Source organism: Aricia agestis, chromosome 7, assembly GCF_905147365.1.
Source record: "Aricia agestis chromosome 7, ilAriAges1.1, whole genome shotgun sequence".
Taxonomy (NCBI): domain Eukaryota; kingdom Metazoa; phylum Arthropoda; class Insecta; order Lepidoptera; family Lycaenidae; genus Aricia; species Aricia agestis.
In genome coordinates this window covers 10,122,069-10,145,405 of record NC_056412.1, presented here as the reverse complement: position 1 = coordinate 10,145,405, position 23,337 = coordinate 10,122,069, and the positions used below count along the sequence as shown (strand labels likewise).

General features: G+C 39.4%; 1 protein-coding gene across 1 annotated transcript; it reads right to left on the bottom strand.

Annotated features, from left to right (window-relative positions):
* Window positions 1–9,978: 9,978 nt before the first annotated feature.
* On the bottom strand, window positions 9,979–21,416 carry LOC121728718 (G1/S-specific cyclin-D2-like). The gene is made up of 4 exons (XM_042116957.1): window positions 21,010–21,416; window positions 19,328–19,543; window positions 17,598–17,754; window positions 9,979–10,959 (listed from the first exon to the last, which is right to left on the bottom strand). The coding sequence occupies exons 1-4, from the start codon at window positions 21,241–21,243 to the stop codon at window positions 10,679–10,681; spliced, it is 888 nt and encodes a 295-aa protein (XP_041972891.1). The 5' UTR covers window positions 21,244–21,416; the 3' UTR covers window positions 9,979–10,678.
* Window positions 21,417–23,337: the final 1,921 nt, after the last annotated feature.

Sequence of the window (23,337 nt, the reverse complement as noted above, 5' to 3'; positions counted from 1 at the left end):
CTCTTCTGCGTAGTCGTACCATTTGCTCTTCTCGACATCCTGGAGAAGCTCAGCCCTTGAGCTTCTCCAGGATGTCTCTCACAAGCAACGGATTGAAGAGGTACCCGTGCTTTAACTTCCTCAGGATGGCCACCATGTTCTGAATCTTAATTGCGAAGTGGTTGAGCTCTGCCGTCGAGCCTCCGAGCCTCGAAAGCTTCTTCAAATCTTCCATCATGCGGTCGACCATCACCTCGGGCCGGCCGAAGCATTGCTTCAGAGTCTTCATGATTTGTTCGGGTGGTGTTGCGATGCTCAGCAACGGCGCCACTGCTTCTCGAGCTTCCCCCCGGAGACAGCTTCTCAGGCGCGCCAGGTTCTCGATCGGCTTGAGCTTGTAGAATGCGGTGGTATCTTCCATGGCTGCTTGGAACGGCAACCATTCCGAAGGAGAGCCCGTGAATATGGGCAACTCCGTCTGATGGCGCGGCTGTCGTTGGTTCAACAGCTTGTCTAGGGTATCGGCAAGCTCTTCCACTCCGCTGATCCCGGCTGCAGGAGGTGTAGGTGAGCGAAGACGGCTTTGTATCGGCCGCTCGAACCTCAATCTCTGCGGCTCGCGTCTTTCTCCTGCAGGTGGTATGTCTTCTGGCTTCGGCGCGTCCCCTTTATCCTCTGGCACGACCCGTTCCTTGGCCGCCTCTTCGTTGTCGGGTCAGAGCCTGGCTAAGCGAACAAGGGTTCGCTTAGCCAGGCTCTGTTCTGAAGGCTCGTCATCGTCGGGATCGCTGGTTTCCTCGGCAGTGGCGACATCAGCGACGAGCTTCTTCTTGATAAGTTCTGCTTCGATCTGCAGTTCCTTCTTACGGAGTGCGGCAAGTTTCTCTTCCGCCTCATATCGGATGCGCGCGATGACACTTGCTGTCGATCGATGCGACCTTATTGAAATAGCCTTCTTCCTGGCTACAGGTACTCCCGATGGCGCGGGTGTCTTGCTGACACCCGGCCTCGGTTTCAATGCAGTTTGAAGCAGATCCTTCCCTCGTTCGGTGGCTGGCTGGTTGCGGCTGCAGACGGCGACCTGGGCGGATCCGAAAATACTTTCGGTGGCTGGTTCTCCTCGGCCCCGCCCTGACTCTTCGTGACGACCATCTTGAAATTAAGTTAAATCTTCTAAGTTGAATCTTCTATGTTGAATCTTCTATATTCAAGGATCTTCAGTAGGTTTTGTGACGAAAAATCTACGAATCCTTGCTTCCCCTCCAGCGGTATTGTCTTGTATCCTCGAGTCCAATCTTCTTCTAGTCCGGTCTTCCAAATTTTTTTCTAAGTCCAGTTGACTGTTGAAAATCGTGTCGTCTTCAAATCCGGATCGCAAAGGACCACTTCACTGTTTGGGACTGTATTCGCCCATAGGTTTCGCCGCTGGCTCGGATCGGACTCGAAGATTCCAAGGCTACACCGGTATATCTTGCTGAGCGGGGGCGTAAATAATACACGAGTCGTCGAGGAGAACATTGGCCCCGAAACGCATCTCGGTTACCTGGCTCAAGGCAATGCCATATAGAAAGCCCCTCTGAGGTACCCGACCGCGGCAATGCCGTATAGAAGCCCCCTCGGGGGTACGCGCCCGCGGCAATGCCGTAGAGAGAGTCGCTCCGATTCGCACGTCTCTTCAGTCTTATTTTCACTATCGGAAGCGGCTATTTTCCCTATTTTCCCTATTTTGCCATGAGCCAAGGTAATTGAAACGCATTTCGGGAAATTCTTTATTTATCGTTCCACAATAATCAACTTATTCTAAATATTAAGATTTACATTTAACGTAATTATAGCTAGGCGAAGATAAAAGTTAATACAATTTACAAAGTTTTTAACACATTTTTCCTAATATTTTCCGAACTATTTATTTTTCAGACACAAATTTTCTGGTACTTATTAGTTAACGTTCTATTTTATTAAAATAACAACTTTTTACCTCTTAGGGAGCCACAGATTTATCACAGTTCACTCCTAAAGTTTATTTTTAAAAACACTTATTTTGCACTGAGTTTATTTTCATATTTCACTGTTAACGAGTTTGTATGCACTCACTATGTGTTTATCGGGTGCGAGGCCGCTGTCCTCAACATCCTCTTCTTAGCAACTTACTTTGATAATTCTGAATACCAGTCCTTGCTCTCTCTATTTTTCACGAAAATTATGTAATCATTGATGTCTTAAGAAACTGTCTATATTTAGGAGTTTATTATTTCTGTCTAGAAAAAGAATACAGATTCACCTTCTAAGCCACTCTGCTTAATTTTTGACACAATTCCGTTACCAGGTAGTACGGTTCCTTAACACATACAAACCCTAAATAATATTTTAGGGTGTGTATTATATGACACATACACACCATGTGTAATAATAATTAAAAAATATATGGGTGACACATACATACCATAAACAATATTTTAGGGTGTGTAATATACCTATATAGAGTTTACTGTGAAAGAAGCAGCTGCTGTGCTGGAAGAGTGACTTTTTAATTCTACGTTTCTATGAGAAAGGTCCTCACGTCAATAATTTTTAAATAAAATAAATATTAAGGGAAAAAAACAAAGCAAAAACTCCCATACAAAAAAACACTTATTTCCCTACTTTCACTCTATACCGGTACGGAACCCTTCGTGCGCGAGTCAGACTCGCACTTGGCCGATTTTTATATATGCGGTATCGTGCGATAATGATCGTCTTGGATGTAATCCCTCAAAGTCCTTAAAATAATCTGTACAAGTAGGCCTTTGACTTGTAGGCTGTGGCGGGGCGAGAGCGGGGTATTGCGAGGGGAGCGGGAGGAGGGGTTCGCGGACGACAGTCCACACCTGAGCCGCTGATTGATGACACCAGCCATCGCCATGATTGCCACAACCCCACCACGATGGAACTATAAATTATGGATTTTATATGAAAAGGCCTCGCGGTAAACAATAAGCGAAATTGAAAACCCGCGCAGATCGTAATAAATGAAGCAAATTATATAAGTACCTGAAACATGAAGAATCTAATGACATCTCAATCATTATAATCGCATTAGTAGTTAAGGTAAAACAAAGTAACATACATATAAGCGACTGCACTTTGCCATTTGCATTCGCCGTCGCCGCCGCGCCGCCGCGCCGCCGCCGTTAAATAAAGCTTTTGAAATTAAAACAGGTATACCTTTACATAGTATGATACCTATACCCCTTGGATTTATAGAGGTACATATTATTTTCGCCATAACACCATATAAATGCTAGGCGAACTCGCCAAAAATTAAGGGCCTCGTGAAATAAGGCAAGAATATGTTTTATGCCAACTGACTATTATTATAAAATAATATGTGCTTTGAAAATTACTCCAACTGTTTATTCGCCTTTCTGTCTGTCAACAGCCCGGTGTCAGACAGAAAGGCAAATAAACAATTTTTTACCATGTAATAGATTTTTTAATACCAGTATAATGAACATCATATATCTTTTAACATCTAGCAGGTACAATAATTCTAATATTTCCATACAAAATGAGGTACAAATTATAAACCTAAGAACAAAATTTTTCGGGAATAATCATTATGAATCATAGGTTTTCAATAACATTTATGACTCAAAATATGGTGCGTTGCGATGAAATGACTGAAAGAAAGCTGCTACGGCGTAGGCATCCGCTACGACGGGTTGATTGACCGCAACGCGACGCGTAGATGCATTTCTTATAATATGGATTTGACAGATCTCCGCGCCGCGCCGCGCCTCGCCACGCCTCGTCACGTTGCGGTCTGAATTGACCCTTACGAGATATAAATTTCATAATATTCGCACTGAATTTGAAAAGTTGCTACGTCGTTCATTTGAAATCTTGTGAACTTTATATTATCCGAGCCCAAATAAAATTATTATTAGTCGAGGTATTTAGTTATCTGTTAATATCTATAAACAAAAATACTACTACCAACTGATCGAAAGCTAATGATTTTCAGAGATGGATTTATTTATTTATTTATTTCGATTCACCAACAGAATATCATCTCACACATTCAATAAAATACAAACAATAGTAACTTATAGGTTAAATGACTTCCAATGACAGGTGAAATACAGCATGTAATGGCGACAAAGAAATTAGTGATGAGAATGAGATGAGATGAAATGAGGTGAGAAACGATTGTCATTTTTTAATGTATAACAATTTGTTCCATATTTAATAAACTACTTAAACAAGAAGATAACATAAATATAGAGCTCTTATAAACAAGGATGAATTTGTTTAACATATTATTATTATTTTATCAATAGGTCGTCATGACGTGACGACTAATCATAATAAAAATCTTCAATTCTTACAAATAGGTAAAAATTACAATTAAGTAATGATATTTTTATATTTATTTTTTAATTTAAGTTCTACATTTTTTAATATAGTACTTTTGATTACTAATTATATTATAGAGTGACCGTATTATATTTAACAATGTTCAGATAGGTGTTTGTTACGTTTGCTATTGTTACACAGAATTTGTTTTAATTTACGTTTAAATGAATTTATCTTGTCAGAAAATATACAAATTTCAGGGTAATTAGATACGGCGTTGTAGGATCTACACAATCTTCTGAGCGGTGCATAGTGACCTAGATTGGTTCTGGCAAATTTAACATTAAACGGCTTATAATTATTTTTTCTAGGTAATCTGACAGGAATATTTATAGGAATTTTGCTTAAAAGTCTAACATTATCAATAACACCACTCAGAATCTTGTGTAGAAAAATAATTTCCGAGTATTTTCGACGATCAAGAAGCGAATCCAGATTAAAATATTTTAACCTGTCGACATAATGGGGTAACTTACTGTATATTTAATATTATATATACTCTTATATAAGTGGTTGTAATGTAATGTCGTGACACAATATGCAGTTCGGTGTACTGAAAATGTATTGAAAGTGTTTTGTTTTTGTTATGAGTAAACCACATGAACATTCATAGTTTTTTGGCTTTTTGAGTATGAATTTTGGACCAAGCAATAGTACCTTAACCATGCCAATCGTCAGTCATAGTGTGGCTTTATTACTCAAAGACTTTGACTATAGCTAGTTAAAGATTGTAAACACAGATCGATGGGTACGAGTAAACACGGGCTAGTTGGTATCTTACGAGGGTCCAGGCGAAGACTGTCGCCTGTCGGAGTGCCCGCCGGCGCTGTTTGAACAACTAATGAGAGAGTCCTCGGAGACCGTGTGTTTGCCCTCGACGCCCCGAGCGGGCTTTTTCGAGGAGGCTCGGGGTGTGCGGGGCGCGGGGGGCACGGCGGGGGGCTGTCAACGATCCGCTTACCCCCACTATCGGACTGTCGAGTGCAAATTGAAATACCCACTCGGAATTTTCCCATTAAAAACTGTTTAGCCTATGAAACGATTACGCAAAATGTTAAGTAATAAAATTTTTTTTAGGAATTTTGCATTTTATACATCGACTCAAGTGTTACAAAGAATAATATATCTACTTAAAAAGATATAAATATATGTTAATTGTTATACGATATCTAGATGGTTAATAATTCATTTAGAATACAAGTCATCAGAAACGTAAGTTATTTTAAACATTGAAGAATATTTCTCTCAATCATGGAAAATAATTGTGTATAGATACCATGATCATAATAATGAGTATGTATTGTAAAATATTATGTAATAGATACGTAAAACAGTCCGACATAGCTTGTGACCGCCTTGAAAATTATTATTACTTTCGGGAGTTGTCGTTCCTATTATTTGTAATTTGACAGAAAATGTTTAGTTTTCGAAACATCTAGGTTGGGTTGCACCAACTAACTTTAACAGCATGTAATGGCGACAAAGAAATTAGTGATGAGAATGAGATGAGATGAAATGAGGTGAGAAACAATTGTAATTTTTTAATGTATAACAATTTGTTCCATATTTAATAAACTACTTAAACAAGAAGATAACATAAATATAGAGCTCTTATAAACAAGGATGAATTTGTTTAACATATTATTATTATTTTATCAATAGGTCGTCATGACGTGACGACTAATCATAATAAAAATCTTCAATTCTTACAAATAGGTAAAAATTACAATTAAGTAATGATATTTTTATATTTTATATTTATTTTTTAATTTAAGTTATTTGTAATTTGACAGAAAATGTTTAGTTTTCGAAACATCTAGGTTGGGTTGCACCAACTAACTTTAACTATAACTTTAACTACAATGCAAAATGTCAAATCTTTGGTTAAAGTTAAAAATGGACGCCATCAAGACGCCATATTTAATCATAACCATAGAGCTCGATAAGGTTTTAAATGCGCGTGGCGAAAAAAGGAACTAACGGTGTCATCATACAAAAAACGCCATTTTTGACATTTCTCCTTTACCAGCAGTGCCCCCGCCCACGTCCACGTCAAAGTTAAGGTTAAAGTTAAAGTTAAATATGCCTTAACTATAACCTTAACTTTAACTTTAACCACGCCTCTGGTGCAACCCAACCTTAAAGTAATTTTTTTAACCTATGACCGAGTTGAATAAAAGTGTTGGCCTCAGTTTCGCTAAATACGGGGATCAGCTATCTTCAGTCGAACACTTATCCACTAATCTACACTCTAAAAACTAATCGAAAAGTTTCTCAAGTGGCATTCGAGGCATCTTGACGTGTTATTTTGTGAAAGCTCACTGCTCAACTTTCAAGTTTCCTCTTTAGTCTGCCATCTATTAACGTCACCGGGAACCAAATAACCCCTCCTTTGACGTCGAGTAAAAGCTTCGTCTGCTAACCAAAGTAAGTAGCTATTCAACTGCCCAACAGATGGCGCTCTAATTGTTGACTTTTCTTATTAGAATTAGTTCCAAACATAAAGTTAATATACCTCTTTACGGTTCCAAATGAGTTTATTAGAGTAACAAATAAAATTGAGCTAAACAAATATACAGATAACAATCTAAACACAAAAGAATACAATCTAAAATATACAAATATATACAAACCTAAAGTATAAAGCTATAAAAAGAAAAACTTCCCCAGGTCGTCCCCATCTGGCAGAGTGCCCAGCAAGCTGACAGCATTGCCACGTTGGATGGCAATTGCTATCCGCTGTGCCAGGTAGCTCCCGCTCTGGGTTCCAAATTAGATTTAAAATTTCAAGAACCATATCACAGATGTCGCTAGTAAAAGCTGAGCCTGCGCAGCTTTTCAGGTAATTTTAATTTGGTAATTTATTAAAATGTTTTCTTTAAAGGTTTATTAATGTTAAGGATTCCAATGGATATATGGAAATAAATATTCTCTAATGTTTTTCGCAGGAACCGTCAATTTTCGCGTGATTAAAACAAACTTAACCCATTTAAACCTTTTCAAACTTCAAAGTCTCTCCATAAGAAAAATCAGCCTTATAAACGTGAAGAGGTTTTTTTAAAGTAAAGACTTTTAACATTTCATGAAAATAAATAGCTAAACGATGTATCATGTATGTCATAATACTCATAGTTAATATTAGTTTACATGTTCACATCGCCACATTCAAGTTCTAACTCATATGACATATTATAGGTATAATCCATACTAATATTATAAATGCAAAAGTATGTATGTCTGTCTATCTGTCTGTTACCTCTTCACGCCCAAACCACTCAACATTTTTGGTGGGTATGTATCTCCATACCAAATTTTCTTGAGTCCCTGGAAAGGGCATGGGATACTTTCTATTCCAGAAAAATGTACGGTTCCCGCACGTTGAACGAATTTTGGCCCAACTGAGTTGCGAACGTCATCTAGTAATAATATATTACTTTGCTACAAGCGCATCTCCAAGCGAACGCTCAAAAAGTCATGGGACCATGGTCTCGTCTCGAGTGTTGAGTGACTACAGCTGACCACGGCATGCTGCAATATTCTTCGATCGCGTTCCGCTAACAGACCACCATTCCGTCATTTTATCTATTTCATTGTGGTTTTCTTGTTAGTTTAATCCATAGACTTAATATATACATTATAGGTTTATGGTTTAATCCATAGAGGACTTAAAAAGCCAGTTTAAAAAGACATTCATTTTCTATTTAAACTGGCTTTTTGCAGCCGATGTGAAATAATGGGGAATAAAAACCCTTTAGGGATGCAATTTCAAAGAATCGTATAAACTACTAGTTCTCATTTCTAAAGATACTACAAAAAAAAATAGGCCTTTACATCCGTTATGGATGATTTATACAGTATTTTTCAGAGCGAAGTAACCACTCCTCAAATACTGTAGTGCCTGGGACAAGATTTTTAAATGTCCGTATGGTAGCCCAAGCGCATACGGCATTCTCGCATCATAGTCGGCCTAGTCCAGAGGAAAGAACTAGTCAATACGTCTGGGACCAACTATGTGCGGATTTCCTCACGATGTTTTTCCTTCACCGTACGAGCGTCCGTATTATGTACTTGAGATCGGAAAATGTCTCATAGGTACACGCCTCCACCCGGGATCGAACCTGCACCCTCTAAGAGTGCGAACCAAAGGTCTACCCATTAGGCCACGGACACTCTAAAGATACTACAAGGTGTACTATAACAACACCTTAGAGGTGTACTACAGTTACAAATCTATAGAACATATTCTATTATTTCAAGATTTTACTTAAAAAAAATAGGACTTTCATATTATGTACTTCCAACCTCTGTAATTTTACCCCCGTATCAATTTTAGTTTTGTGAAATTCGTTCTTAGCGGATGTAACACCCTTTTCTTTTTTTTTTCTTTTTTATTCACTAATGTCTACCCTTATAGGTAATAAGGTGTCGATAGTGGTATTTCTAGTTTTAGAAGGGTAAGGGGGAAGGGTTGAAAAATTCTTGTAGCTTCAATTTTAATTTTATTACATAAATAAAACCAAAAAATTTACATAATTTTACATTAAACTATTCGTTTAACTAACTCAAACTCTAACAATATCAGATGAATCTATTAACAACCAATACAAAAGCTTGTATCAAAAACCGAGCAATAATTTGATAATGTTTGTGAAACAGTTTAGGTACTCGAGACACAATACTGTACGAACATGATTATATTTTACTACTGTACTATGAACAATTACAATATAAGTTCCAGTCTTCAAAAATAATGGAAAAGGTTAGGACGAAACATTTTTAATTGGTGAAAGCTCGCTCGTAACGGATGGCTTCATGCCTCTTTATGCCCTTTGTACGGAGCCTTAATTATAACGCATGAAAACGGACCACGTTCGTACAGTTTGTATTCTTAAAATCAATTTGAGTATATGTATATCTCTGATTCTATATGTACGGTTTACAATAACGATTTCACTAGCTTAAATTATAAACACTTAACTACACAAGTAAAAAAACTTAGAAACACGATGACATATTTTGTTGCGTTTTATATTTTACGTGGATTTTATTATTGTTTCTCGAGTTCACATACTTCTGCAGTCAAATGCGCCTATACTATACTTAATTTATATAGCTCCTTATTAATAAAAAGATCCACGCTATTAGCATAGATATTTTAGTAGATTTACAAGACTTTGACATTTTCTAAAGCATCAGACGAGGACACAACATTCTCAAATTCAAATTTCCGTATACGCGGTCACAATAGACATAACTACCAGTAGTTCGACTGCAAAGAAACGGACAGGTTTCAATATCTGTCAAATTCGTCGGGTTTCACTAGGATTGTGAACGGAATGTGCCTCGCGCTGGCTGATATAATTTATTTTTAAATATTTAAAATAAAGATTTCAAAATTGGATTCTGACAATTTAAATCGCATGTGCCAAAACACAAACAACAATACGACCAAAGAGAAACACGTCCAGCGAATATGTCGTAGTTTGAAATTTGTAGGTAACAATTTAACAACCCTAGCGACGATTTTCGTCATCATACGTCAAATTAAAAAATTTCAACATCAGATCTAAGTCGGCATACTCTATAATTCTGTCTACTCTGACGCGGTGTGGATCTTTTTATTATTAAGAAGGATGTTAAAGATAAAGTTTGGTCGAAACAGGAATGTGTAAACATGTGACTAGAATTTACTAAACTTAACAGCGACCTAAATAAATATTACATATTTTAACATTTTCATCGAAACCTAACTCTAGCACTAACTGTAACTTACAATAGCTGTACAGGACACAAATTACATTCGGAATTTTCTAAAATGAGATCTTATTTCATAAATAACACACAATACGAGTAAGACAACCACAAGCCGGTGAAACAAACTTTTAAAACTAAAGATGTGCACCACCTACTCAGTCACAAAGCAATAAAACCAATCGGTGTATTATGTACAGCGTCCTACTCCTACATACCTTACATAATGAACAGTCTTATAGAATATCGTTTTTGGAATCAACGGAGATCACGATCGGGGAAATTAGCGAAGCTGAGCGCCGTCGAACGATCTATACACGATTTAATAAATAAACGTCTACACTAACGTTAAATGCTACATAAATAATTTGAGATCAATGTACAATATATCCTTTGGAGGAGGAACCGTGGGTATCCAGATCCTTGTAAATATTTTTCGTAGACCCCATCTTCTGTCGTACGACCAGGTGCGCGGCGAAAAAAGCTAACAACAATGGGCTCGGGAGCGCTTCACGACAATCGGCAAACACGTGGGAACCCAGCTCCCTGGGCTCTAGAACCTGACGTCCTGGACGTCCGTGGGGGTGTCCGGGAGCTGCGTCTGCTGCGTGGTCTGCTTGGTGGGCTGGACGTGCCTGGTGCGGTGCTCCTGTGGCTGGGTCTCGCGGGCCAGCACCCGCTCCACGTGGCGGGCGACGAGCTCGGCGGCGGGCGCCGGCGTCCGCGTCAGGAAGCACAGATCGTTGATCGTCATGCGCACGCGCAGCCCGCGTGCTGCGGCCGTGATGCACGCCACCGCGATCAGCGACGGCGGCACCAGCATGAACTCCGTTTCTGTGAACAAAGCAAAAGAAATGTTAGTTTTATCTTTGTAAAAAGGTTTCATCAAATTATATTAATTTGTAGCCGTCTTTCATAATTTGGTCGCCCTACGTAACGTTAGCTTGATATAATCTGACAAAAATACGTGGGTCCGCCATCTGCCGATGAATTCATTTCTCTGATGATGCTTATAATTTATAGCAGACATTCAGTAGGCGAGATAAAGATCCTCGTATTGGTCAAATGCCAGATTTTTATACCTGCGTATACGTAATGAAAGTACGCAGGTAGCGAACTGGCCGCTCACAAATATTGTATTGACTGTGCACAAGGTTAGCGAGTGGATTGTAAACGTACGAAATCTGTCTGCTTAAGATGGATCAAATAGCTTTATAAAATTTTAGTGTCGATAATATTTTATCATTTTATTATGAGCATAAAACAACATGCTTGTATTTACCGTAAAATGTAAATGCAATTGTATATACGTAGTAAGATATCTAAATAATACTCGTACTTATAAGGCTGGAACGCTTACAATTTAACATTTTATTTATAGGAAACGAGTAGCAGCTTATAAACAGGACATTAAAGAAACTAAAGGATGCAAGATGGGCACAGCGCGCAGGTAGAGAACATCTGTTGGGGAATAATTAGTTGAGCGGGCAGGTGCTACTCCGAAACACCTTGCACCTTAGCGTCCTTGCATCTCCAGATTAAACTTAAATCTTGCAGTAAACTCTCGCTTCGTAGTGTTTATAAGTTTATTCCTTTACTAACCATTTCACATTGCGTTTGAGCTATGGATTGTGTTTATATAAAGTCATAATTCCTCTAAAAAAATCGGGTGAACATCGCACAAAAGTTTGTCGCGCGAGAAGGGTCGCGGAGACGGGCGATACATTTTGCACAATACGAGTAGGTACCTCGCCATTGTTGAGAATAAGGAACGAAATCGAGCAGCTGCCTTCTGCCTCCGCGTGCAGTTTCTGTGCGGGGTATGCGGAACAATGCGCCCCGAATAATGGTAATTTACATCTTACGCCTAGAAGCCGCAGCTGCGATTTCGCCAAGGGACAATTCTTACAATTGGGCCCAAAAATTTTGACTTCTCCCGCAACACCTCATCACCGCTATTATGATTAAAAAAAAAGTGTACCGAGTTTCCTACTCATATCTTACAAATATAGTTATTAGCTCAAAAACCTTTACTTTTAAAACATACAAGATGAATTATTATATTCCACACCATCTGCCAATTAAAAAATGTAATTTGCCTAACTTAAAAGTCGATAAGACGACAGTACAATCGTATTACTGGGCGATGAAGCGAAACTACTCGGCAGTAACTGGCGCTGGGGGTTCGGGGTCCGCCAAGACGGCAGATGCGGCCGCACCTGGCCACCCTTCCTCCGCCGAGGAGGGTCAATACCACCTACGTTCCTTTGCACGTTGCCCTCGCCTTAGTTGAAAAAAGCGCAACACGCGAGTGGTCAGAAAGTTCAATATCGTTAGAAGTTCGTTATCAATTATTATCATTAATGTAGCTATGGAGTCGTATTTATGGTTACGCGACGATTTTTACAGCTTTTGCTAGGTTTAAGTGAAATTGTATGCGTGTTTTATTTGATGAACGGTCAGCTGTATAAATAACAACTTCCTCGAAATTCTAATCGCGGATTTCAAAGTACTATCAAAGAACTTGATTCCTATGCAAATCGGGGACCTAAGTAGTTTGGTCGCGTTACGTCAAACCCAGCTGACAGATCACAATTAACATTGAATTGACATATTCGACCAAATAACGTTGGTCTGTCAATTGCATAGGAATCAACTTCCTCGATGGTACATGTACTCTATTTTAGTATGAATTAACTGGAATGTTTCCTAAGTAAATCAAAACCGGCTGCTGATTGTAAAACAAATCGTAGCGTGGTAGTAAACGTACGGTACTCATTAATATTTAGTGAGCTGCGTATCAGCGGTATCAGCAATCAGAAGCGGGCAGCGGAGCGGCGCGGGCCGTTTGCGACAGGTTGTCCGTCAGTTGGCCCCACAGCTGCCGGGGCCACTCGGGGCCGCGACCCGGGCCAAGACGACACCCCCGTCTTACCCCTTCTAATTACCCCAGCGCCTCGAGTACCGTTGTCGCAACAGACTTCAGGAACCGTTAAGTTCCGTTTGTCGGTCGCCCTTTGGGAACTGCATAGTGCAAGGGGATGCGAATAGATAATCACCTATTGTGCAAAACTAGACGTCGTTAATGTCTTCGTTACACCTCGAGCCTTATTGAATAGAATTGGCGAATAATTTTGCTTTAACGTACTTACTGCACGGCGCACTAGACTGTTACAGATTATTCGCAGGTATAAACCAGTTAATCATATTTAATTGCCATTTACATTTGCTACGGAAATTGCGAAAAGGATTTTCTAATGCTCGTCCATATATGTAGCGCGTTTTTATACTAACGATATGGTTTTTGTTACTCGTGGCAAATATTTGTCAATACTTAAAGAGTCGCAGCGATAAATAATTCATGCAGCCTTAATGATACGTCCTAAGTTACGTAAGACTACTTCCTCGATACCAAAAAAACCGTTCCGAGACGAAAAAAAATGCGAGCAGAAGACACAATAGACAGGTCGGAAGAGCACGAACGGAAACATCAGTTTTTCGAAAATCGCTTCGGGATTACACTTAGTTAAATATTGGGTTAGATAGGGTCTCGGCCAGGTGTGCCGTCTTTGTCGCGAGCTCTTTGTCGGGCCTCGAGACAGCTCACAAAGGCCGCGGGACGTCTTCGATTGTCGAGAGTCAGCTGTCGCTCCCCTACTCGCTACTCGTACTAGTAAGTCACCGCGGCCGTGACACTCTTAACTAGCTTAATGTTCGGTCAACGTTCTATTTCGGTGCTGTTGCTTGCCGTCTATATTCAAAATCATAACATAACTTTCTCATGTCCGATTTCTGAGTGGTTTCATAGAAGTTATCTGTTCAACTTTTAATTTGGTAGCGACTAGCGTTATTCAAAAGTATTGAATAGGATAATCCCTCAAAAATACATGTAGATATAATTTAAGTCGCTTATCTGGAGAAAGATAAAGTTAACTTCATAAACAAATGATAATTCTTACAAAGTGGTCAAATAGATGAAAGACGCTTTGAACTTATTGTTCATTGCATAATAAATGTGGCTAAGGTCTGAAAAAATAACCTTCTCCATATTGGAAGTTGGTTAACAAACCCCGCGTTCCATTTAGCGTTAAAAACGATCAAAACGCTCAAAATATGAGGCATTTTGAGCGTTTTGATCGTTTTTAACGCTAAATGGAACGCGGGGAAAAGGATTAGTTTCGGACCATGTTTTTTTTTCTTCTAATGTTGTTATTGCATAAGATTGAATGAAGGTATGGTTTTTGCGAATAGAAACGGTATTGTCCACCGTCTTTATAACGCCGAGGCTAACTTTCTAAGCATTTTGTAGTTACTAGTTAGTATTTAATTTGCCAGTCAAATGTCAAAAGGAGTTCACGGGTCAGGTCACGTATTAACCTGTTCACACTTCAGTTAAAACACGATAAGTTACCGTCAATTATATTCCACTTCCTGTGTCCGACACGACCCGGTACAAAGTACTTCCCTTAGAACGGAAGGGTAGTTTAAATTCGGAACACGTAACGAAATCAAACGCGAGCTATAACTTTTTAAATTTTTGTGATATAATGGTTAACGATAACCCTCGACGGCCGCACTTTTGAGTCCTACGATTTATGATGCATCGAAAAAAGTGGTATCTACTGCCACGATAATACAAAAAATGATCACTATTAAAGCAAATAAACAATAGTACTTATTTTAAAAAGATAAAACCGACTTCTAAATTGTACGTAATTATTAAGAATTAAAATTCCCTATTTTAAAATTATTGAACCAATTTTGATGAAACTTACAGTATTCCCTAAGTTCAATATCTAGTACAACAAAAAATAATCACTTAAATCGGACTCGTACTTCCGAAGATATGCGAACACAAACATAAAATACATACATACTGTATACAATATACACTTTTGAAATTTGGCACATTTGTTCTTGGCAGTTCTGGAAATATCACATGTAACATACAGGTCGATTATTAATCTCCTTCTTTGAAGTCGATAAAAACCAAGTGTGTCAGTACTAAGTACGGTGCCAAAAAATTGTAAAGTAACTAATTGATTAATTGACCGTATGTAGAATTTTTACTATAAGGACTACTACTAAGAATACAATAATCGAAACGCTAAAACTGTTACACTTTCCCACGATGTACATTCGATCACTAATAAGGAATAATTAGCTCGTTAATCGAATAGACAATTAGGTAGAAACATACTTACTTAGGTATGCAAATCATTTAAACTTTTCCACCCCCTTCACCGCACCATATACGACGAGCAATTACTATCAATCTTATTAAATCCAAAAATAGTATAAACCATTTCGCTTTTAAATATTCGAAGGGTGGTTAAAATTAGCATAATATTAATTTAATTCCTTCGTATTTATCACAAGAACAACGGTCATATAACTTTTAGTGTCTAAACACACTAGGCCGAAGTTACGCGGCGTAAATTCCGCATGATTACGCCCGCAATGTATTTTAAATTACCGATGACACACTATTCCGTCGCGTTCCGTCCGTATTTTGTATGCGTTTGACATTGCGGACGTAATCATGCGGAATTTACGCCGCGTAACTTCGGCCTAGTGTGTTTAGACCATAAAGTAGGTATATTAACTTTATGGTTTAGACACACACGATAAAATAATAAAGTACTAATGACTTGTGAATACATCGTTGACATTTTAAAGTTTTTAATGAAATTAAGAAGCAATTGTAGTGTAAATATAAAAGCTTTCTCAATAATTAAAATGTTAAGTCTCCGCACGATCATTGTAAATAAGTCCAAAGTGGCAACCATAAATAACTTTTTTATCGTGTTATTAGAGCATAGGGGCATAATATTGGGTTCAATGTCAGTCCTTAAATATTTTAATTGTTAAAATGGAGATAAATTCAACATACTCCCAAGATAACTGTAGGTTTGTGTAATAAATTTCAATGCTATGAATGTTGTTTTAGTTGTTTAATCACTAGAAGTTCTCGGTCGAAACAATTAAAAGCTTGACAAATACGAACTTGCGGGAGATTTTTTATTAAAGAATATTTTAACATGTTAAAATCGGTAATGTACGCATATTATTATATACTTTCCATTCATAAGCCATTCATAATAAAAACGCAAAAATTAAGTAACGGTTTAAAAAGTTTGTATAAAATTGGACCCTAATTTCGAAATGCGCGTTACAAACGTCCAAACAGATTGAAAGCAAATAAAGATTGTATCAGATAAGGTGTACAGATATGATGGCCATCTGGTTGTGTCGCAGTCGCAGCCCCAGATGCTTCAATTAGTGACAAAAAGCTGCGAGCACGACATTAGCACTCCACTGCACAACTAATGATTTACTTCTCAATGGTGCTGACTTAATGGCTTGAGAAATTTCTTGAGCTTTCCGAGGCATCGAACTGAATAACAAAAAAATTTAAACTTCTCAAATCTTGCTTCAAGTACTTAATATAATTTCGTAAACATATATAAATGCGTTCGTATATTTTTAATCGTCATGTACTTTACCATGAACGAGCTTTTAGCTCCAATGTCACTCCCTTTGTTATTATAATGCGCTTACAGTGTGGTCATGTACGAGTATTTCGCCCCGCGTAGGGAAAGGGCGGAGGGCTGCATCGGAACGTGCTGTGATATCGCACACCTTGCCTGCTGCCGCACCCCATCGCCCATCTGACCCCCGGCCCTCACAAAACACACACAAATTATCGTAATCGCTCGCCCATTATTGTTTTAAATATATAGCCTCGACAGTTTTAACGCCGAGCCGGCTGAGGTGTATTATTTACGCGCGAAGCGTGCTTATATTCTACTAACCTTTCATAAGCTTTCATACTTATAATTCGCCACTTTCCAATAATCGATTGGCAGTATTAACATAAAGTCAAGGTAGGCCGTAAACACCCGCATAACGCGACGGGCTCGTCTCAATTGTTGTAATTACACCAGTAATTGCTAGTTTTTGTGCGTCTGATGAATGCTCATTCGAAATCAATTGCCACCCGTTTCCCTTTGTCACATAAGCATGTATTAATTTATATCGCTCGAAAAAGTGGAAAAATGTCGTTCACCATATCGAGATACGATACACGTAAACAAACCGCTAGCTGCTTTTTGTCTTTACGAAGGTCACTCGATGTTATTGTATTTAAAAATTTTTAATTTTAAATACAATAACATCGAGTGAGTAGTGACGACCTTCTTGAAGTATTTCGATATTTATATCGAAATACTTTCTTTAACTTAGATAGAGATTGTTTACATTCTGAAATCATATTATACAGGTACGTATTGCAAATAAATAATAGTGTAGGTACTCGTCTTCATCAATTATATTTATACAAAATTTACCCAGTACAGCTGGACCTGCAACATCACAGATATTCAGATCCCTTTCTTTCACTTTCAGATTGTTATGGTAGTGTTATGTTTACTTCTTAATGGATTATATAGGATGTACGTTACAAAACCTACCTGTATAGCAGACGGAGGTGAGTGTGAGCGCGTGCGTCCGCACCAGGGGGTTGGTCCGGCCCCACGGCACTCGCGCCAGCAGCGGCTCCACGAAGTCGAAGGCCGTCGCCACCGACAGCTGCCAGTTCATCCGCTGCAGCAGCATCACCTCCCATTGCTGAAACACATTGGTAGACGTGAAACGTTGTCCAGAAACCTCAGGTGTGACTTTTCCATTAATACTTTGATTTATATGCATATTTTTGCAGACCGATATTTCTATAAACATGCAGTGTTTAATCTCACATACTCATTTAAAGTGATCGTCATACCCGACGAACCAGGAAACCGCAAAAAGTAGCGAATAATTGAAAAGAAAAGGACAAGGCGGGGAAGCATCCTCGGGGGCAGATCGTACCCCAACTGAAATAACAAGGGACCTAACGACTAATTGTCTCAGCTGAGGTTGAAGCCTTTCAAACTCAGAACTGTAACATTATACGATCCAGCAGTGTGGGAAGCGGGAAACATTATTCGAAGATACCATCCGCGTTAAAAATATTCATGAAGCTCAAGACCCCAGAAGCACTCGGTATGCGTGCTGGGAAATTATCGCGAGGATCGCCTGAATTAATCGCTGGGAAGTGTAAGGCCACCCGGGCCATACGGTCTCGGTCATACGGCACAGGAACAGTACTGTTCTCACGGTCACGGTGTACAATTACAGACAAATGTCACGAATTATCATAAGATAGTGTTCGGTAATGTGGGAATCGGTGATGTCTCGATAACGCCGCGATCGGCCATCATCGGTAGCGTGTGAATGGAGTGACAAGTCACAAACCCACGCATATTAGTGACCTAATTGATCCCGCAGCACCTGCCGCCGCGCCGCACACAATATCACAATTACGCTGCGACAATATCACTAATGATCCTGTGTGTGAATTTACGCAATGTTTACGTCACGGCTCGACCACGCCGCCCACACCAGATTATTTGGGCTTGACATTTTCAATCATTAAGGTAGGATTTTCACTAAGTTCATCAAAAGTATAGCACGAGGACATTTTCAGCGGACGCGGAGGAAGTTTCATTATTTGATAGCATCTACCCGATGTACCGCTACGTCTTGTCTTGGGATGCTTCCGTCGGAAGTAGGGGGTGTCTTACGTCACACGTCGCGGCTCCGAGCGCCCCGGAGTGTACGGAAGGAGTAATTGCCGGAAGCTTACGAGCTCTCCAAGGAAACGGGTAATATAATGTTGTCCCTTCGAAGTTCGAAGTGACATTTGACTCGGCTAATCGAGTTCGTTCACAGCACGATCAAAACAACGTCTTGCGGTCGGCACAGGATGTAAGGTGTATGGCTGCTCGCAACGCGTTACCGTAATCATTAAAAGTCCACGCCGAGTGAAATACTTTCTATTGTAACTTTAATTGTATTTATTATAATCATACGAGTAAGGAGCTAGTGGTTGGCGATAACAACGATTATAATTTAGGTACATAATTAGACGTAGACGGTAAACCAATTATTATCTACGAAATTATGATTTTCGACAATTAGCTACCTAATTATATAAACAGGGTAATACTTTCTAAGTATTAGATAATATGGACAATTGGACAGGTATAACTATTTCAACACAGGAATCCTCGGGTTATCCTTAAAAAACTACTCCATACAGACAGCAAAACTATAAGAAGAGATCGATATGCTGAAAATATGCTCCAGCCGAAATACTCACCCTGACTTCATGAGGGTACACGGAGTTGTCTGTGTAGGCGCAGAGCAGGTCGACGGAGAGCGGGTGACACTGGCGGAACTTGGAGGCGAGCAGCAGTGACGTCACCGCCAGCAGCTGCAGCTGCTGCCTGGAGATGGCTCGCTGCGCCAGGAACCTGTCCATGTAGCTCACGGCCAGCGGGAACACCTGCTCCTCACATTGCTGTTCCTCGCACACCTGGGCCGACAAAATTACTCTGTGATTTAAGCATGTTATATTTGATAAGATAACAAGGTATATATACCTAATAAGAACGCTCGTAATACGGACATTGGTGATTGGTCATGTAGGAAATAATTTGGATGTGCGCGAAAATTGCACGGTTATTACCATTATATTATCATCTCTTTCAATGTTCAATATTTCCCAGACCTCATATTGAGTACCAGTGTTCACAGGATAGTTTCAGCCAAGGAAATCAGAATAATTCATAAATCATAACGTAAATCGAGGTGCCAGTGCAGACGGTGAACTCAGCTTGATTAGAAATGTTTATGTTTTGAATAATTTGGGTAAGTTTCATAATATACAAGCTTATTAATGATTGAAGACTTTGTAGACTCTAGAAAATTATTCCTATCATCAAAGGAATTTAAAAATGTAATCAATGCCCTTTTTAACGATTGAGATAGATTTTATTGCAAAGAGTGCGCAGTGGAGTGCAAATACATAAACCTGCAGGCTACTTTAAAGGTCAGGTAACTAAAAATTTTCCTATTTATACGTAAAAATACATTATATTATTATGTACCATCGAGGAAATTGATTCCTAGGCAGTTGACAGACCAACGTCATTTGGTCAGATCATGTCAATTCAATATTGTGATCTGTCGGCTGGGTTTGACGTAACGCGACCAAACCACGTAGACGTAGGTCCCCCATCTGCCTAGGAATCAACTTCTCTGTTGTTTTGTTACAAATAGGTGCAAGTGGGTAAGAAATATGAAGACATTTTATAAGGTACTGGGTGTACTTTATGTCTGTAAACAAAGAATCCTTGCTCAATGAAGCAGAACGGATTCAGACGTAAAAACTAACGTAAAAAGCCTCCGCGCGTCCGCTGTAAGGGTTCATAAACATAAATAACTACACAAAAAACTACGATCTTATAACAATAGTCAATATGGGTGTATTTTACTTGTTAGTACTATATTATGAATAGGTACCTACATGTTGTACCTACTATAATATTATGTATTGTTATGTATTAAATGAATGTTAAGTTTTTACATAAGGTTTACTAATGAGAAATAATCTAAAGGTCTACTACAATAGCACTTATTGTTATGGAAAATGGATCGAATTTTTCATAGCTTTCCATTGTTGGTGCACACAAATATTACGCTAGTTGGATCTGAATTATTAATCTAAAGATCTTGGTAATATTTTTGTGGGTAGATTATTAAGAGTTTTTTGTGATATTACATATCAATGTTTAACATCACTTCAAATATTAAAGTTTTAATTCATGTACTTACTTCGAAATGTAAATCAATCAATACATTTCCGTAAACTGTTAAAATATTTCCTATAACATTCTCAAAATAATCAATGGAAACTTAATTAGTTACTTTATATTTGGTACCCCCAGAAATTTCGTCTGGTCATTGCCCCAATGTAATCAAATCACGAGCTCGAATTACCTCCAACATCCACGTCGTGACGACTTTCCTCATGAACGGCTGGATGTCGATCTGGACGGTCTGGAAGTAGTCGGTGTGGAGCGCGTGGACCCGCTCCAGGGTCAGCAGGTTGAGCAGCAGGCGAGGGTCTCGGTCCAGCGCGGGGTCGGGGCCAGCCACGCACATGTCCACCGTCCGACCGCTGCCGCCGCTGTTCCCGGAGTTCTGCAGGTTCTCGCCGCACGACAAATCCATTATGTACCACACAAAGTCCAAAAGCACATCAAAGTTCACGACGCCCGTAAATTTTGCGCGAAAGCTCGGAAGACGACACACACGACCGCACTGCGCGCGGCCAGGCGAACGAATGAAAGTTGTGTTGGAACTTAAAGTTGTCACAGCTGACGGGCCGGGGCCCGTGGCTGATGCGATGGAACGCGACCCGCACCACCCCGCGCCGCCCCGCGCTTACCTGCCCCTCACAACAAAAGCTCCCGCACCCTAGATGTATTATTAAAAGACACACCGATATCGCATAGATGTATAATCTAGGTATACTAACAAGTTACTCAGCTCAGCTTACTGCTGTCTCTCTGCCTGGCACCCTTTGATGCTACTGAACTGATTTAGATAAAAATATAATATTAGTAATAATAGCTCCCACACCGGTTTCCGTGACGGTGGCCGGTCATATTGAAACCAGGCCAGCTACGCAGGAGTAATTTTATAGTGCCCAAGTGTGTGCGCAGTACACAAAAGCACTCTCTATTCCTTTACTCTTATAACCCAGTGGGACGGAAGACCGACACGACCGGCGAAAGATCAGGCGCAGGACCAACTTTTTACATGCCCATCCGACGCATGGATCATCTAATACTTGTCAAACAATCAGGTGATCAGCCTGCATTGTCCTAACCAAACTTGGAAATAACATTTTTAAAACGCGGGAATCGAACCCACGACCTCCGTCCGAGTCAAGAGCCGCGCTCTATACCACAAGACCACGGAGTCGTTCAGATAAAAATATAGTAAAATACTAAACAGATAGATGTAGTTATTCACTTCGAGTCGCACCCCGGTAAAGTAGTATAGTTTTATCACAAACAACAAGAAGCGTACGGTGCGGACTGCGGACAGAGCGTCGTCATTTATTTATAATTTGTCAGGCGCTGAAATGACGTTCCAGTGCATGTGGTACGGATAACGGAGTACCACAGAAATCAATACAAAGCAACGATTCCGTCCGCTGCGTACGCTCCGATTCCAAACTGCTCCTTTAGTCCGCAAATCATGAACAACACATCTACAAGTTGCAGGGTTGGCAACCCTGCAAACTGCAACTCTTCGCTCTTCTGTTACAACTCTTCTGTTGATGTTCCGAATGTCCATGGGCGACGGTGGTTGCTTCCCATCAGCTGTGACCAGTTTGTTCGTTTGCCCCATAACTGTATAAAAAAAAGAATTTAGACCCCACTATCTTGTTAGCCCGAATACCAGTAGCACATCTCGTACCGAGTTTGTTACTACATAATATTATATTAACAGATAAGTATTAAGTACCTGAGTGATAGGATAAAAATCATTATAATGTATGTAAGTCCGGGTAATAGTAAAACTCAACATGCCTTCGTAGTCCAGTAGCTTAAAAGTTAAAACTTGGCACATCTCCCGAGTCCCAATTCAATTCTCGCGATGGAACAGAAGAAAGTTTCCAAGTTGGCTGGTAATGCTATGCAGGCTTTGTCTAATAACAATGACGATGATTGCGTCGAAATTCTAATGGGTGAATACTGAATAGTTTGTAAAACTCGATGCTGACAATACTGCAGCGCTGTCCGCCTGCTGGCTAGTAGTAACATAGTATTGTATAGTAGAAAAGGGAAATATTTTGCGGCAAACTGACAGACTTCCTTTATCAATCTGTTATTTGATTATTCTGAGTGTGTTGTCGATATCTTTTCAGCCGTAGCTCGTTTTATCTCCATCTTGCGTATTGCGCACATACCTGGGCAACATATATTTAATGTTATATCTTTTTATAACGTATCTCTGTATTAAAATACCATACCTAACAATCTAGATGTTCAAATTATTTGATTCATAATAATTAATAAGGTATGTATACATATTTTTTGTACAGCATTTTATGACGGACAATAACGCTGTTCTGCAAAAATGGCCTATGTCTCTTCACGTGGTCTATTCTTCATGTGTGCCAAATAACATTAAAATTGCTCCAGTAGTTCTTAAGAAAATTTTTCCCCCGTTTTTTCAACATTTTCCTCTGTTTCTTTGCTCATATTAGTCTTGGAGTCATAAAATATAGCCTATAGCCTTCCTCGATAAATG